This window comes from Caretta caretta, chromosome 2 (assembly GCF_965140235.1).
Source record: "Caretta caretta isolate rCarCar2 chromosome 2, rCarCar1.hap1, whole genome shotgun sequence".
NCBI classification, from domain to species: domain Eukaryota; kingdom Metazoa; phylum Chordata; order Testudines; family Cheloniidae; genus Caretta; species Caretta caretta.
The window spans coordinates 11,953,398-11,971,605 of NC_134207.1; the positions used below are offsets into that span (position 1 = coordinate 11,953,398).

Here is an 18,208-nt window from a genome sequence, read left to right on the forward strand (position 1 = left end):
CTGGGAAGATGCTTTGAGATCTCTCGACGCTGAGCTAGCAGGAAATGGAATTTCAAAAATTTCCAGGGCTTCTAAGTGGGAGGGGTGGATGATTATTTACCTGGCTGCAGGGCAGTAGAGTTCAAACTGCTGGCCACAGTGGTCAGGATGGGCATTGTGGGACACTTCCTGGAGGCCAATTAAAGTGATGAAATCAAGCGTGGTGTCTGCATTGGCACTTTGTCGATAAAAACTTAGAGGAAAAAGACGTAAGTCTCTCATTGGGGTGGATGTATTTTGTCGCCAAAACTGGGCGTTTTTCCCAACAAAACTCGCATTGCAGTGTGTACACATTCACTGTTTGGCCCTCAAAAGGCAGTTTTTGGCATCAAAACTCGGTAGTGTAGACAAGGTCTATGTGGAAGGATGTCTCCTGTTGTTTGTTTCACCTGTTTGAGGTTCCTTTGTCTCCCCTTTCTGCTTGATGGTTCTGTTTACTGCTTAAATGCAAATTAAAGTAAGCACACATTCCTTTGTTTAGGTCAGACCTGTTTGCCAACATCTGTTTGTGTGGGACTGTGGGGTTTGGAGCATGTGTTAATAACACCATATAGGGGACTCTTATAACTTCACATACAATGTTACCACACATATTTTACCTGGGCAATACTGACCAGCAAATTATGAGTTTTCAAATTATACCTTACAAGGCATACTTTGTACAAAGATTATTACAATAGTGTGTAGGCTCTGAATATGGGGGTGTATTCTGTCACAGCTGACTAGCACTTCGGGACAACTGAAGACCACCTCTCCCATAAATCTGTGTCAGGTTTTACTCCAAGACAAGTCCATGCTGGAAGAAGGCTTTTTAGAAGTTTAGGTGCGTACCTGGATATCTCTATAGTGGAGACATGTTCAGTACAGCCAATAAACTCATTGATACTCGTGTCTTGAGGCTGGCAGCTTCAATTCAAAAAGCCTAGATGATAAGGCCTTCAGTGCCACTTTGTTCAGAGCTAGTAGCTCATTAGTTAAAAAACTAAGGATAGTTACAGGAGAATATATCTCTCCTGATGAAAGACAGCAGTGTAATTAAAGGACTGGGGTTGATTGCATAAGAAGGCAATTAATAAAAGATACAGTGGCCAAATTCTGCTCCCATTTACAGTGGTGTAATCCACTGAAGTAAACTAAATTACCACAGATTTACACTGATGTAACTGGGATCAGACTCTGGCCCCTAAACATGTGTTGTTTGGCTAAATTATGATGAAAGGGTAAAGAGGAATTTTAAGCCATCTGCAAATAGTTGAAAGGTACAAACAGCAAACTCTAATCTGTTACACAGGTGCAACTCACACTGAAGTTGCTGACAGGTGGATCTGTGGAAATGAAGGCAGGACTGGGCTTCAAGGGGATAAGGAATTATTAAGGTAATAGTAGGGGTGTGTCTCACTAGGAAAGAAGCAACAAAATTGAGCAATGTAAAATTTTGTCTTGATATATGGAACAACGTCCCGGCTTGTGGAATAGTCTGTCAAGGGAAGTACTGTAGTAGAAATGCCATAATTTGGTTCATTTTAAAGCTGCTCTGGATAACAGCACATTTTCTAGTATTTTGGTTCTGTGGGGTTTTTTTCTGCTATTTATCAGCATAATTGGGAATGTAAGGAGTCCTTGTGAGATTTCTGGAATTTGCTCTTACAGCTTGGGTTGGAAATGCCACAAGAACAGCCTGTTTTGGAGTTTGGGGGCCTTTTGCTTCTATCCAGAGCCCAAAAGTGCCTGAAACTTTTTAAAAAAAGTGAACTGAAGATTTTGGAACAAAAAAACCAAACCAAAACAGAATGGGTCAAGCTATGATGAAAGGTTCAGGGAGTCCTCTTACCTAGATCAGTCCATCCATCCCTCTTCCCGTTAATTGTGTTCCTCTTGTTCCAGAGCAGGATTAATGGAGAAGAACACGTACTGAATAAAAAAGCATTCCAGAAGAGGAATACACAAAGAAGTGTGATTGTCAGTAGCAAATCTACAGTCTTACAATTCTGATCTTGGAGCAGTGCTGCAGTCCCAAGACAGACTTACCGATAAGATGATTATGCTTTGTGGTGATGTCCATTGTACATTAATGATTGCTAAGAGATATCATAGTAGTATGAGGGATTGTTTTCAGTACCAGTTCTAGAGTGTACATTTTGTCCATTTCATAATGGGTTTGGCTTCCTTTAGGGAACAAGTGTACAGTAACCTCTGCCACTGAAATCAATGATGGTGATCATGTTTTTTATTTGTATCACTCCTAAATTGAGTATACCTTTTTAATGGTCAAACAAAGAAAGACAGGTCCCTTCCTTAACAATTAAATAATTGAAACGGTGCATGGTGTAATGCAGCAGTGGTTAATAATCAGCAAAAGGTGCAGGGAAAGATATATGAGGATGGCATTACAACAGTGGGAGGCCAGGGGATGTGTTTATAGTTGTGCATACATCTGGTGCAGATGAAGCAATAGTATCTGTGTTAAATTCCCACCTGGCTGAACATTAAAGTATGGAATGAAAAATAGTAGCATGGTTTCTAATGCCCAGTCTGGTGTGCTCATTTTTCATATTCTCGTTAAACAGACTCCTTGAGCCATATGTCCCATTGTTTAGAAGTGTGAAATTAGCTATTGATCTAGGAAAACAAAATATAAATAAAAAGTTACTTTAGATCTATGATAGGAAAGAGGTAGATAGGCAGGTACCTAGATGGATGGACCCAAAGATCGAGTTGACACCAATTTGGAGCTTGAAAAATGCTGGACACCGGTTGGGTATTGACGTGATTTTTACCAAATGCTATTTGGCACTGGGCTCACCTGGGAGTGGTGTTCCAAGTCTTCATTTTGCTCAGCAGTGGTTTGTGGATGAGCAAAATAAAGGAGCATTGGGAAGTAGTTAAAGCCCAAATTTTTGGAGGTGAGGTAGCCAGTGGATATGGTACTGGACTGAGGTTCAGGAGACCTGGGTTCTGGTTCTGGTTCTGCCACTGACCTGCTCGATGACCTTGGGCGAGTCTGTGTTTGTTATTTGTATTACTGTAGCCTTACCTAGGAGCCTCAGTCGTGAACAAAGACCCAAAAAGCTTACAATCCAATATAAGACAAGAGACAGCAAACAGATACAGACGGACAGGTAGGGAAGTACAGAAAAACAATGAGACAGTATTGGTCATCGTGATGGGCAGTGGTCTCAGCACATCAACAACCTAACCATTGTCAAGTTTGCTGTAGGCTTCACCACAAAGGAGAGTTTCAAGGGGGGTGTTGAAGGAGGATATTGAGGTAGCTTTGTGGATGTTTATGGGGAGCTTCTCCCATGTGTGAGGGGCAACTTGGGAGAAAAGCACAAAGGTGCTTGTTTGAAAATTTAATAGATGGGTGATGGACATGGGTTGAACAGAGGCAGGAGTTGACAGCTTGATAGTGAATAAGAGACGATAAGTAGGGTGGGGATAGGCCATGAAGGGCCTCGAAAGTGAAGCCAAGTAGCTGACATGATCAAGAAGGGGGAGCTTGTGGAAGGAAGCAAAGGAAAGGGTAACATGGTCAAAGCAACAGGCTAGGGAAATGATTATCGCAGCAGCATTCCACTGAATCCACTTGTCAAAGCCAGTAATTGAGATAGGAGATATTGGGAGCCTGGGTGAAAGTCTTGTCTGGTTAGGTTTTAAACTCTTTGGAGCAGGGACTGTCTCTTACTCAATGTTTGTACAGTGCCCCAATCTCAGCCAGGTCCTGGAAGCGCTACCATAATACAAATAACAACCATAATAAAGGTTTCAGAGTAGCAGCCATGTTAGTCTGTATTCGCAAAAAGAAAAGGAGTACTTGTGGCACCTTAGAGACTAACAAATTCATTTGAGTATAAGCTTTCATGAGCTACAGCTCACTTCATCAGATGCATCCAATGAAGTGAGCTGTAGCTCACGAAAGCTTATGCTCAAATGAATTTGTTAGTCTCTAAGGTGCCACAAGTACTCCTTTTCTTTTAACCATAATAAAGGTTTTACTGACTGGAAGGTGGTTCGAATTTTGGCATCTGTATTTCACATCCCGAGGGGAGTATTTCAGTGGGATAGATAGATACTGCTTATATTTATATAATTTTCCATTGAGTGACCAAGCTTTCATTTATAGTCATTGCTTTTTTATTCTTGTTCTTTGTAGATGTGCTGTGTCCAAATGTCCACGTGGAAGGAGATCGATTTAAACACACCAATGGAGAGACTGATGAAATCCCAGGTAATCCCAGAGACTTCCCTTCTGCAGTGCCTCTGAGAATTTTAATAACATAATAGTGTAGGTCCTATTGAAATGTTCTGACTTTGTTATGGTTTCCTTGCCTCTTGGCATTTCCTTAATGTAACATATATCCAGTGATATATATTGGAAGCAGCAATGCTGGAAGAGACCTATTAGTTGACTCATTTGCTATGGAGTGAGTATAGTTGATTTAGGGCTAGTGACATTAAGGCTTTTCTGGGAGTTCTGGTATGTCTTTTCAGCCAGCTGTGGGACTGATTCTGTCACATGTGTGCGTAATTTGTACCCCTTTTATAGCTTATTTGTGGTGTCATGAACTCCTGTAACTGAAAACTGGCCCATCAGGAGAATTCCTGGAATGTTTCTGTCTGAACCAAGAAGTCTGGTCACAGCTATGGAGGCCACTAGCATGGCCTGATGTTGGGAGGTGATATGGGGAGAAGGGTACAGGATTTGACAGCCCTGGTAGTCGTTGATGCTCATTTCACCTGAGGATTCCTGTTAGAGAGGTGTCAACTCTGTCTGTGCTATTTTCAGGCTGCTTGTATCCATAATGGTGGGGTTTCATCTAGACCTCTGTCAACACAGGGTGACAGCATCCTTCCTGTTCTGTGGACTCCTGTAGAAGGAATTCCCCATTCATCTGTTCTGACATGTATTTTAGATTTGGCAGGGCTCTATTCTGTCACCCGTGCTGGCATTGTCTCTGCAAGTACCCCCACTGATATTAAATTAGACTGTTCACAGTGTAAGCTGCTGCTCATAATGAGCCAGAGGATTAGCACCCATCCCCTATGTAGTATCAGCTGGGTAATCCTTCCCAACACATAGGTGTTGTAAATGGCAGCACATGTCCTCCAGTTTGTATCTGACTGGTACGGTGGGTCACTTGTTTAATAAAACCCACCCTTCCCTTTTATGACTTTTTAGTGTTGAGCATTGAAAAAGTGAAACATCCTTTTGTCAATCACTTTGGGTCCGTTGGAGTAGTTCCCAGATAAAATGAAGTTAGTTTTCAATGTTAACTTTCATTTTACTCATCTCTCTCTGACTGACAATAAATCAGTATTCCGCATTTCCACTTCACAGATGACAGATGACTTAGTTCTTCCAGCCGTATTGATAGCACAGGACAGTCATTTACTAGGCCAACATTTATCTCTTAAATCTAAAGTTAAAAGGTTGTCAATACTGTATAGTGACTTCACAACCAGATTGTTAGAGTCACGGATTACAGCAACTTCTAGCTTTTTTCTTAATACAAGGTAATTCTTAGAAGTAACTAGATAGCTTTTCATACTCTGAAGCAACAAGGATTCTTTGCTCTAACTGTGATTCAAGGGATGGGACAGTATTGGACTAATAATGTTCCAGCACTGTGCTCGGGGTCACTGTGCTGTTGGAGGCAGATGAGATGTAAGCAGGGTGGATAAAAATCAGTGATTTAAAAAATCAAATCTGGTTTTTATTTAAATACATTTTTCCTTTTAAAAAGAAACCTATTTAAAACTAAATTCTGAAATTCTGACACCATAAGTTAAGGCCTAAACTTATTATAATGTATTAAAATAATTTAAATTAAGTAAAAAAAACCATATTCAAGCAGTATATGTTTGCTGCCAAGTTTTAAAGAAAGTCAGATCAGTGAACTGGAGGAAGCCACTGGCTAAGCACCTGGAACCAGAGATTGTTGAAATGCTAAACCAGCTTTTGACAGCAGGGGTCATAGGTGCTGGAACTAGGGGTGCTGGGGGTACTGCCGCACCCCTTGGCTTGAAGTGGTTTTCATTATATCCAGGGTTTACAATTTGGTTCAATGGCTCTCAGCAGCCCCACTATAAAAATTGTTCCAGCACCCCTGGCAGCGGTCTCTTCAGTAGGTGCAGACTGAATATTTTCTTTATTTCAGTTTATTCAACTAGTCCAGTGAAATTACTAGTTCATTTGAAGTTGAGAAACAAATTGGAATGGAAAAGGCAGCAAAATTTGTTTTCCTCTTCCAATCTATGAATAAAACTGAATGTGAGAGGAGATCTACTAGTTCTAAAATTGTGAAGGACATGATGACAATAATCAGATCAGTTCACTAACTGCAGGTAATACTTTCTTTGTTTAATTAATAAATAAACGCAGAACATGTTTTGATAAACTTTTTTCACTTTTGTATCCAACACATTTAAGGTAGTTTTATTTAACTAATACAAACAAATTGAAAATGCTTTTTGTGCATTTTAACTGAATTCCAATTTCCATCCAAAGGCAGCTTGACCCAGATCATGACTAAAAAGATAATCATCTTCTAGTAAATAAGAAATACATTTATCATTTTCTGACATAATAAAAAATGTAAAAATTAACAATCTGAATGAATGTATGTTAAACTATATAACTGCTTAAATAATGTGTGTCCTTCTAGTTACCAGAAAGTAACAATTTGTACCTACCAATGAGACTCAACCTTTCTTTAGGAATATAACGAAAAATTACAAATGCAAAACAAGATTAAAATCTATTTAAATCAAAGTGTCCTGCTTGTGGATTTAAATCAGTCCACCTGGGACATCAGACAAACCTGGTTCCATATGGGTCATTAAGGATCCCCTAGCAATTTTTTGCAAGATTAGAATGCAAGCTTTAGTGTCTTGCACAAACATCCATGTGAAAAACGACGTCCTGCCTTCCAAAACTATCCTGGCAGATTCTGCGGCTGTGGTATTCTTTGTTTCCTGTTCTGAACTAGTGTATGGTGTTGCTCTAGGATGCTAAAGAGCTGCTATGTTGTATCCCGTGGGCGGTTGTGTTTCAGTGGGGTACAATGCACCAGATCTCTCACACGTATGAGAGAATGCCAGCTCTAGCATCTCTGCAGAATTCAACTGGGGCAGAATGGCCTAGGGAAAGAGCCTGTTTCTTTGGTAACCAGGGTCCCAAATTGTTTAGGGCCTTGAGGTTAACATTCCATCTGGAAAATTCTTGGGAGCCAGTGGTGATCCTGGTGTAACGTGTGTAAGAAAGCTGCATTCTGAACTAACTTCAGCTTCTGAAGGGTCCCAAAGTGCAGCCCCATACAGAGAGCATTGCAGCAAATCTAACTCTGAGGTGACAAAGGCTCTGTATAACCGTGTTAAAGCGCAACACCTCTGCCTTCCCTTCTGTCTCTGTTTTGTGCATAAGGGGGGTGGGGAGTAATGGAATTAAGGAGGAGGAGAGTGGAAACAAATGTGTGTGGGGAATTTTTTTATCATCTTATTATTACACAGTGCACTCTTAGAAAGGACAACACATACAGCTGTTGCACAGATCACCATCAACGGCAGGCCTGAAAAGTAGATCCATGACAATGCATTATGCAGTGACCTCACCACTTAAATGAATTTAAGTGTCTGTGATCCAATAAATTGAGGGGAAGCAGAGTTTTGTCTGAGCACAGGAACAGCAGGTTGTGAAATCCCAACAGGTGAACCTACCCCTAATGGTGGTGGAGTGGGGAACTTGGAAAATAGATCAGGCCAGTTAAGTTTAAAGGATGATAATTTTTTTGCAATAGCATTCAGTGAAGACTGCTGTATAAACAAACAGGATTGGGGGTGGGGAGATAATAAACAAAGGAAAGCAGTGAGAGACACTTGAGGTGGTATGCCTCAGCTGTTTAACAGAGCACAGTAACAGCTCATAATACTTGACGATTACTTTACTTTAGTCCAGGAAGTAAAGAATACCAGACGCAATAGAAAATGCAAAGGGAATGTAGGAAAGAGGAATGGGCTCAGATCAGGACACTCGGACGAACACCTGATACAGTAAATGTCAAGGGATTTAATGACAGGTTTCAGAGTAGCAGCCGTGTTAGTCTGTATCTGCAAAAAGAAAATGAGGACTTGTGGTACCTTAGAGACTAACAAATTTATTTGAGCATAAGCTTTTGTGAGCTACAGCTCACTTCATCGGAATGCATCCGATGAAGTGAGCTGTAGCTCACGAAAGCTTATGCTCAAATAAATTTGTTAGTCTCTAAGGTGCCACAAGTACTCCTTTTCTTTTTAAGGGATTTAATAGCACTTAGTATTTTTTAGGCAACGTATAAACATGAAATAATATGCACACCATCCCTGTGTGGTAGATAAGTAGTAGTCTTATTTTACAGATAGGGAAACTAAGATGAGAGGGCTTATGTGGCTTGTCCGAAGTTGTTAGAGTCAAAAGTGAAATTCTGGAATTCCTGGCTGTCATACTCAGTCCATCTAAATATTGCCTAGCCCTGACCCTGTTTCCTTGGGGCACCTAACAGAGTCACAGCCTAGGGTGGCATAGCTCCCTGCCATACACAACAACTTGGTGATGATGTGATGTAATTGATGACATGGCTCTGGCACATTATGATGCATCATCATCATGTCACAACGCACTGGCACATGCAACAGATATTACCAAATGAAGTTTTACCAAACTTGGGTCTGGACCATTAAATATATTCTAAGCTAGGCCTGCAGGAGATCGGATCAGCCCAATGAAATCTGAAAGTGAAAGCTGAAGCTAGACACATTCAGACTGGAAATAAGGTACACATTTTTAACAGTGGGGATAATTAACAATTGGAGCAATTTGCCAAGGTTTGTGGAAGCTTTTAAAATCAAGATTGGATTATTTTTTAAAACAGATATGCTGTAAGTAGCCTTACAGATGTATGGGTGAATTGATTACTGATTATTCTCTTAGACCAGGGGTTCTCAACCTTTTCATTTCTGAGCCCCCTCTTGCCCCCCCAATGTGCTATAAAAACTCCACAGTCCACCTGTGCCACAACAACTGTTTTTCTGCATATAAAACCCAGGGCCGGCATTAGTGGGTAGCAAGCAGGGCAGTTGCCTGTGGCCCCACGCCACAGGAGCCCCGCAAAGCGAAGTTGCTTGGACTTCAGCCCCACCATGGTGGGGATTGAGCTTTGGCTTTCTGCCCTGATCCCCAGACAGTTTAGCACTGGCTATGCTTCGTGGACCCCTGAAACCTGCTCGCAGCCCCCCGGGGCCACAGACCCTTGAGTGAGAACCAATGTCTTAGACTGCATTGGTTAAAGATTTAGTCTCCTGAGGGCTACAACATCAGGAATATTATTAGATTTAAGAGACCCTAAGAGCAAATGAGAAACAATTCCAGTTGATTACATTTTCCTTTATTAACAAATTCACTAAGCAGATAAACTAATAATTCACTAAGAATCCCACAAATACTAAAAATACAACAGCAGATGGGGTGAGAGCATGAGGTGTTTAAGCCTATGACCGATATCACTCACATCTCTTGCTGGGAGACCCCTCTCTCTTCCTTCCAGAGTGTCAGTCATTATTCTCCTCATCATCATCATCACCCATGGTTGTCATCCTGGCAGATCCCTGGGTATTTCTTCCCCCAGCATGCAGGCCGGGCAACACCTTTTATTCAGAGAAACACTTATGCCTATTAAGACTCATACATATGCATAAAGGTGTCAACCCCTTTCTCCTTACCTGCACTTCCGCACCCCATACATTTTGGGGTGCTCCACTTTTCATAGGTCGTGCCCCTTATTTTCATTAGCATCTACATACACATGTCCCCATGGTAATCTGCGTTGACAGCAGAATTTCTCCTGATGTTATGATTGAGTGCCTTGCATTCTAGAGAGGTATATTGGGGCATATTTTCCCAAACATCACCCATTGGCATATTCTTTACAGTAAACTTGTAACTTTACTGCTACAGGGTCATTCCTGGGTCACCTACTTATGTCCCCCTCTTTAGGCCCAAAGACTAACATGGCTAAGATGAAATCTTACAGACTTCAGCCTGCAAACTTTGCATTATAGCCTTACTTTGCTTATATACTTCATACACACTCATCACTTATACAATCTCTCTGGTCACTCGATTTCTGATCTCAAAGTGACTATCCTTCAACAAAAAAACTTCGAAAACAGACTCCAATGAGAGACTGCTGAATTGGAATTGATTTGTAAATTGGATACAATTAACTTAGGCTTGAATAGAGACTGGGAATGGTTGATTCATTATAAAAAGTAATCTATTTCTCCTTGTTTATTCCTTCCCTCCCCCCCGTTCCTCAGACGTTCTTGTTAAACCCTGGATTTGTGCTGGAAATGGCCCACCTTGATTATCATATACATTGTAAGGAGAGTGATCACTTTACATAAGCTATTACCAGCAGGAGAGTGGGGTGGGGGGAGAGAAAACCTTTTGTAGTGATAAACACCCATTTTTTCATGGTCTGTGTGTATAAAAACATCTTCTGTATTTTCCACAGTATGCATCAGATGAAGTGAGCTGTAGCTCACGAAAGCTTATGCTCAAATAAATTGGTTAGTCTCTAAGGTGCCACAAGTACTCCTTTTCTTTTTGTGAATACAGACTAACACGGCTGTTACTCTGAAACTTATAAAAGCTTGTCAGCCTTATACTCATCTGACCCTATCCTGCTTACACCTATCCATCATACATTAATTAATTACACTTATCCACAACAATAAATGCTCAATTAAATTCTTAAAAGAGATAGTTGGCTGCATTTTGTTCACACAGGAATTCTTTTGGTAAAGTTCTGTGGTCTGTGTTCTATAAGAGGTCACCAGAGGAACTCTGCAAAGCAATGAAGCAAATGATGAACAATAAAGCACCAGGTCCTGATGGGATATCAGCTGAAGTACGCAAAGTGGGGGGAGAAACACTAACAAGCTTCACTTCCTGCTCCTCAAAATCTTGCACACAGAAGAAATCCCCGCTGACTTACGTAACGCTAACATTGTCACCATTTTCAAAAAGGGAGACAGGGCCGACTGTGGCAACTATTGAGGCATTGCCCTCCTCTCCATCTCTTGGAAGATTCTTGCTAGAAACTTACTGAATCACCTGCTCCCTGTTGCAGAGGAATTCCTTCCAGAGCCCCAGTGCGGCTTCAGACCATCATGAGGCACCACTGACATGATTTTTGCAGCCAGGGAAAAATGTGAAGAACAACACCTGGAGCTGTATATGGCCTTTATCGATCTGACCAAAGCCTTTGACTCTGTCAACCGTGAGACTCTGTGGAAAATCATGTCAAAGTTTGGCTGCCCAAGCAAATGTATCACCATTGTAAGACTCCTCCATGACCAGATGACTGCCTCCATCCTCTGCAGTGGCTCTGCCTCTGAGCCCTCTGTCATCTGAACTGGCGTAAAACAAGGTTGTGTACCAGCACCCACCCTTTTCTCCATTTTCTTAGCAGCTATGAAAATGTTAACCCAAGACTGCCTCCACAGGGCATTGGCATCCAATATTGGACTGACGGCAACCTCTTCAACCTTTCTCGTCTCCGTGCCTGAACTAAAATAATATCGGCAAAAATAACCGAACTCCAGTACGCAGATGATTCTGCTGTAGTTGCACACTCAAAGGAGAATCCACAAACAGCCCTTGGTTGCTTTTCTGAAGCTTACAAAAGCCTAGGGCTAACTCTGAACATCGGTAAAACAAACGTTCTTCACCAGCCAGCTCCCAGTCAATCATCAGACCCTGCAAGGAAGATCTACGTCAACAAAGAAGAGCTGGAAAATGTAGAACACTTGGCCTATCCTGGCAGCGATCTCTCACAGAGGGCAGACATAGACATTGAGATTCAGCACAGAATTCATTGTGCCAGCCTTGCCTTTGGCAGACTGTCTCGCCGGGTGTTCAACAATCACGACATCAGAACACACACTAGACTTTTATTTTATAAAGCGGTGGTAATCCCAACTCTCCTCTATGGCTGTGAAACTTGGGTGACCGATAGAAAACACCTGAAAAATCTGGAACACCAACACCAGCACTTTCTTCAGAAGATCCTCAACATAAAGTGGGAGGATCGTTGCACTAATGTCAGTGTCCTCCCAGAGGCCAACGTGTTCAGTGTTGAGACCCTGATTATCCAGCACCAGCTGAGGTGGAGCGGGCACTATGTACGCCTGCCTGATGGGCGTACAGCAATTGTTTTGGTAAGCATACAGCTCACCAAAGGAGAAAGGAAACAGGAAGGCCAAAAGAAACGCTTTAAAGACATCCTCAAGATACACATCAAGAGATGTGGCATCGACACCACGCACTGGGAGACAGTAGCCCAGGATAGGGATAACTGGCGAAGACTTGTCAGAGAAGGAAGGTCCACTTTTGAGGAAAATTGCCTTGTCCTGGCCTCAGAAAAATGCCAGAAAAGAAAGGACAGATGACTATCATGCCGCAATCGTGGCCCAACCATGACTTCCAACGTCACCTGCAATGTCTACTAATGAGGCTGCGGCTCAAGGATCGGACTGCTCAGTTACCAAAGGACCCATGAAAAATAAAACCTGTGAAAGAGATCGTCCTTGACCTTGAGGGATCGCCGCTAATGCTGCCAATGACAAGAGGTCAGGCTAGATGATCAGAATGGCACCTTTTGGCCTAGGAATCTAGGAATCTAAGACATCTGGACAGTCTACGGAAAAAACATTGGGTTAAATAACAAACCCAAGAATTAGCCACATTTTGGCGGAAACAGTCCTGAATTAAGTGATCATATGCTGGCCAGCAAGGGAAATCTGCAAGGGAAGACAAGATACATGCGTCTCAATACCAAAGATCTCAATGACAGGTTTCAGAGGAACAGCCGTGTTAGTCTGTATTCGCAAAAAGAAAAGGAGTACTTGTGGCACCTTAGAGACTAACCAATTTGAGCTCAAATAAATTGGTTAGTCTCTAAGGTGCCACAAGTACTCCTTTTTTTTTTAAAGATCTCAATGGAATTTTAAGACTGAATTAACGCCAATTCCTGTGTAAATGAAAGCACGCTGTGCTGTAGGGGCATTGCCAAGGAACATCCAGGCTGTCTGCTTTCTGGGTTGTACTCTAGTACTGACCACAGTAGCCTAATTGGAGACTCACTTCCCCACAACTGAAATCTCTGGGCACAAACAAGCCAAACACCACTGTATTGTAATCTCCATGTATTTATAACTCAGTAAAGGCTGTTTGGGCATTGTGCCGCAGAAGCAATACAAGACTGTAAAACCCAGTAGCCTGCAATTATAGACAGAGATGGCTGTGACTGACTGTCAGCGCTTCTCTGGTGTCCAGTGGTCAGCAGCATAGGGTTTGAATTCCAAAGATGCCAGTGACTCACCAGCTAATTATAATATTACTTAAACTATTTATATTTGACACTGAAACATGCCGTGGCAGCAGGGAAGAGGAGCATGCATACCATGGCTCCTTGAGGAGAAAAGCCACCGCCAGCTGATGCAAAGTTGACTGCAGTGCAAAGTTGCTCATCTCATTGTTCAGGGGGTCCTGGTGTGACATCAGTTTTTACCTTCCCTGTGCACTCCGCATTGGAAATTGCCAATATCCTAGTCATCTTAGGCAATCCCCTGGGGAGGCAAGTGGGATACACTAGAATAGCAACAGAGGTCTGTAACAGATCCCTGGCTACATAGAGTCGATGCACAAACACAATGGTTGGCAGCTACACCGCACACATGTGGCAAGGATATAGCTAGCAATTTGTATAGGCACTGTCCAGTTTGTTTCCCCTTCCCTCTCCCCACCCACTGTTATACCTATAATAGGTCATGGTAGACGGTCTGTCGCACCAGATGTGATCGCTAACCACTTATTTACTAACCCTTAGCTGATCTGAATATTATAGCGCAACACTTTGAATGTGAAGAGCTTTGAACTGATAGGATGGATCTCCACCAGATTTGCCAACATTTGGGGACCTTTTAATATCCTCTCATCTCCTGAAAACCATGTGAGGTAGGGAAATAACGGTCACATTTTACAGATGAGGCAACTGAGGCACATATGCGACATCCCCACAATCGCACAGTGACGCAGGGTGTGTCTGGACTACCGTCATTGGGTGTAATGGCAGCTTGAGCCGACACACCTGAGCGAGCTTTAAATTAGCTAGCTCAGGCCCCGCAATGGTGAAGCTGCAGCACCGCCAACATCAGTGCAGGCTGTGCAGAGGTACCCAGAACGCTGGGCAATTACCATGGCTTCACCGCTCTAGATAAAAGCTAGCTTGGATATGTCATTTCTGAGATGGAGTCGCACCCAGGGACTGGAGTCTAGACATACCCTACGTGCAACTTCCAGGTTCTTCCCTTCCCTTCCCCCCATCCCTCGGGTCCAGTTGTGCAAACTTTACTTACATTGATGACTTCAATGGGACTACTCACCTGAGTGAGGGCTTATCAATGTGGGTAAAGCCTATCTAACTGGACCCTTAGTATGCGTCCGTATCATATACAGATAGGCATCAGGAAAGCAAAACTCAAAGACTCTCATAAACAAGGGGAATTAGTATTGCAGTTACTTATGTACTTGCCACATTTGAATTTTAATTGCCCAGGAAGGAACCCCAGTATGTTTAATAATAGTAGCTCAGAGTACATGAACGGAGGTCCTCTGGTAGTGGGAACTGAATCCCAGCTCTGCATGGACTCCAATTCTTTATTCAGACACAAAGAATGCATGAACTATCCAGGGATACTCACACTACATCAGTAGTCAGGTCTGTGTGGATAGTAAAAAAAATCAAAAAACTTTCCTGGAAACCAACTTTATTTGCACACTAACAAATCAAACACATCCATGTCTTCACCTGGGCTTGTCTGGCTGCTGGGCCCATGCAATGAAAAGTGAAAGCAGGTATTCCCAGAGATAAATTAGGTTGGCCAGTGTGAATGGTTTTCATGTGATCTGCTTCATTATATCGTTAAATGACAGGATTACTGCTAACGTAATCCTGATGTGTCCATCATCCTGGTATCTCAGAACCAACAAAACTGTAAAGCAAACATTCTAGTTCAAAAGAGTGTGTTCACCACCCTTTCTCATATTAGCTTTATCCAAAACCTATTGAAGTTATTCGGAGTCTTTCCACTAACCTCAGTAGGTTTTGGATCTGATCTGTTATGAAACATAGTACTCCTGGAGCTCTCCATGTAGCAGTGTTTCTCTACACTACCAGCAATCAGATCCTATGAAGCTAGGCCCCAAAATGGAGCTTTTCTCAAACACCCTCAATAGTCACTTATTGAAAACAAACAATAAAAATACAAAATAAGTCATGCAAGAAAACACTAGAGACTGTGGCTATCGGTGCAGAGTTCTTTGATTCCGCACCTTTGTGTTGTCTACCTGCACAGAACTCCACCCAATCTGCTACTCTTCTCTGGCTAAATGCATGGGGCTCCCTGTCTCCATTACTCTGCCTGCATGCCCGCCACACCAAAAGGCGAGGTTTTTTCCCAAACTGTCACATTAATATTGCCACACGTGTGTGTGGTATAGCGCCATCTATCCAACTTCCAAGGGAATTCACACCACCACAGATCTAATGGAATCCAAACTAGTTTTTAAACTATAGGAACTAATTAAAATTGGCATCTACTATAAATAGTTCTGGTAAGTTCAACTGGCACAAGCCTGTCTGGCCTACAAGAACATCAAAGGAATAACTAACTCTTGTTTAATCTTGTTTCACTGAAGCAGGAAAGAAGCAGAAAGGAGGTTAGTGGCATCAAGCCAAATGTCCATCATTCAGAAAATGCAGAGTGCCCTCAACATAGAAAAGTCTTTTGTACGAGGGAAGGAGTTGAATGTCAAAACCAACTTTGAATGTGGCTCAATATACCACTAGCAACTGGCTGAAAACTGAGGGGTAAATGGATAAGAGAGAATGAATAGGTTGAAAGAGATAAATAGAACAATACAATATAGAATGGAGTGTTATGAACATGGGATCAGGTGATGAACTATGGTGCCTTGGAAACAATTTTGTGGTCTTATTTATTTCTTGTTGTTACAGAAAGCTGGCTATTCTATTAAAGCCGTCCTTTCCTCTATATTGTATGATTCTGTGTCTCCATCTCTTCTCCATTACCTGTTTGCTCATGGCTTTGAATCCTCCATTTCTTATACTGTCTCTTCAGTCTCAGCTTCTCACTGTTTTTGCTTTCTCCTTATTTGTCCAGGACCGTTCTCTCCACTTTTATCTGCTGGTGCTACAGATGTGCCTCTCCCTCTCTTTTGCTGATGCTTCAGGCAGATGTTCTAGAAGAACAGGCTTCAATGAATGAGCATCTCCAGTTTAGAGAGAAGGAGATAATCAGGTCATTTTCTGGGCATACATTAGCGATAGGCCTCAACCAAAATTCCTGATTCTCACATTCCCAAATTTGCTGAAGCTGGAATTCAGATCAAAATCCAGACTTTCTAGCTGTAGTTTGGAGGTTGTTCTGCAATGGTAGGACTCCCTAATGTTTCCTATGTGATACAGCAGAAGAACCAGAAAATGCAGTTGACCATAAAGAAAAGGGAAACTGACCCATCCAAATGTACCTTCCAAATGGAAGAAATGGTGCAAAGTAAATCATCAGTGTGAATGGTGGCTCCTGGTGGTACAGATGAAGAATGTTTTAATATTGTTACAAACCTATGGCCATCTAAGTTCCTGCCTCCTTATACCATAGGTGGGGGAGGGGGGCCTTGTACAAAGTATTGGGACTACAGGACAGTAGCCTGCCTGATCCTTATTTCTTACAGTAGGGTGGGATTTTAAAAAGCACTCAGCATGAGCGTGACTCTCCCACACTGAAGTCATTGGTAAAACTCCTTATGGCTTCAGCTGAAATAGAGTTAGGTCAGCTCGAAGAGCACATGAAAACCATCTGTAGTATATATGGAAGCAAGGGCAAGAGGCAATCAGTTAATAGCAAGAGGCTCTGTTAAACGAATCCTAGTCTATAGTGTACTCCCAAGGCACTTAAATCTTCAGGCTTTTAAGGAATTTAAATGTTAAAAAACTCCTTACAAGTTACTTTTAAATATCAGCAAATTGTTTTAAAAATGACTTATGCAAATTAGCCCTTTAAATGTTTTGCATGAAATGCCCCCCCCACACACACACATACTCAAAAGATGGCAACCCTAAATGGAGCCTACACTGTTTTGGGAGACAGAGAAGCTGCTGTTGGCTAAAGATCCTGACTCAAACTGCTTAGTGGATTTCTGAAAGTGGAATTAATGATCTCTGTGAAGCTTACGCTGCTGCTGTTTGCTGTCTTTGCTGAAGAGTTGAAATACTCGTGAATAATATAACTTGTGTATGCTGGGTTTTTGTCAGTCCTCTGAATTTGACAATTACTCTAGATATACAAGTTGCTTTTGACTGCCAGAAAGACATGGGGAAACTGAGGTACTGATCGGATAAGCAAATTGTCCATGCTCAACGTAACAGGTCACTTTCCGAACTGGAACAGAATTTAGGGGTTCCTAGTTCCATGCTCAGTCCCCTGGAACACAGTGCCTGAATATAAACTTTTATTAAAAAAATCCCTCCAAATAACTGAAGAAATCTATATTTGCTAATACTTGCATCTTCCTTGGTAGATTAATAGAGGTTCATCAACAGAGAAACATTGCAGTTGAGCAGTTCTAATCCTTCACACTCTGCAAATGAAGGAAGATAGTGACTCTGGGCCATGATTTAGGGAACTGCAGGGCTACATTTGATCCTCAGACCACAGACTGGGCACCTCCGTTGTAAAAGGAAGTGCTCTTGAATATTACAATTAGGACAAAGTGAATGGTGCCCAGTGCCACAGTTTGGCTACTTTCTTCCTGCAATAGCTAAGTAAGACTGTGCTGTCTGCATCCGGAGTAATGGGCTGTTTCCTGTAAAGAGTTATTACTGCAAATAAAGAGACATCGGGCTGATTTGATCAGTAGAGCAGCGCCTAAGAAATTACTTTCCTAGTCAAGTTTGTCATTGTGAAACAGAGCCTTTCTTTCAGGTCATTGTTCTAATGTTATTGGTCTGACCAGGGTACACTGCTTTTCATGAGACTTAATCAGGTTAGA

The 18,208-nt window shown here is 42.0% G+C and overlaps 1 protein-coding gene across 1 annotated transcript in view; it reads left to right on the forward strand.

Annotated features, from left to right (window-relative positions):
- COL22A1 (collagen type XXII alpha 1 chain) overlaps positions 1-18,208 on the forward strand; it is a 327,228-nt gene that overhangs the window by 86,857 nt on the left and 222,163 nt on the right. Inside the window, exon 4 of the mRNA XM_048837254.2 lies at positions 4,193-4,267. Within this exon, the coding sequence (XP_048693211.2) occupies positions 4,193-4,267 (75 nt within the window). The remainder of the gene's footprint in view (positions 1-4,192; positions 4,268-18,208) is intronic.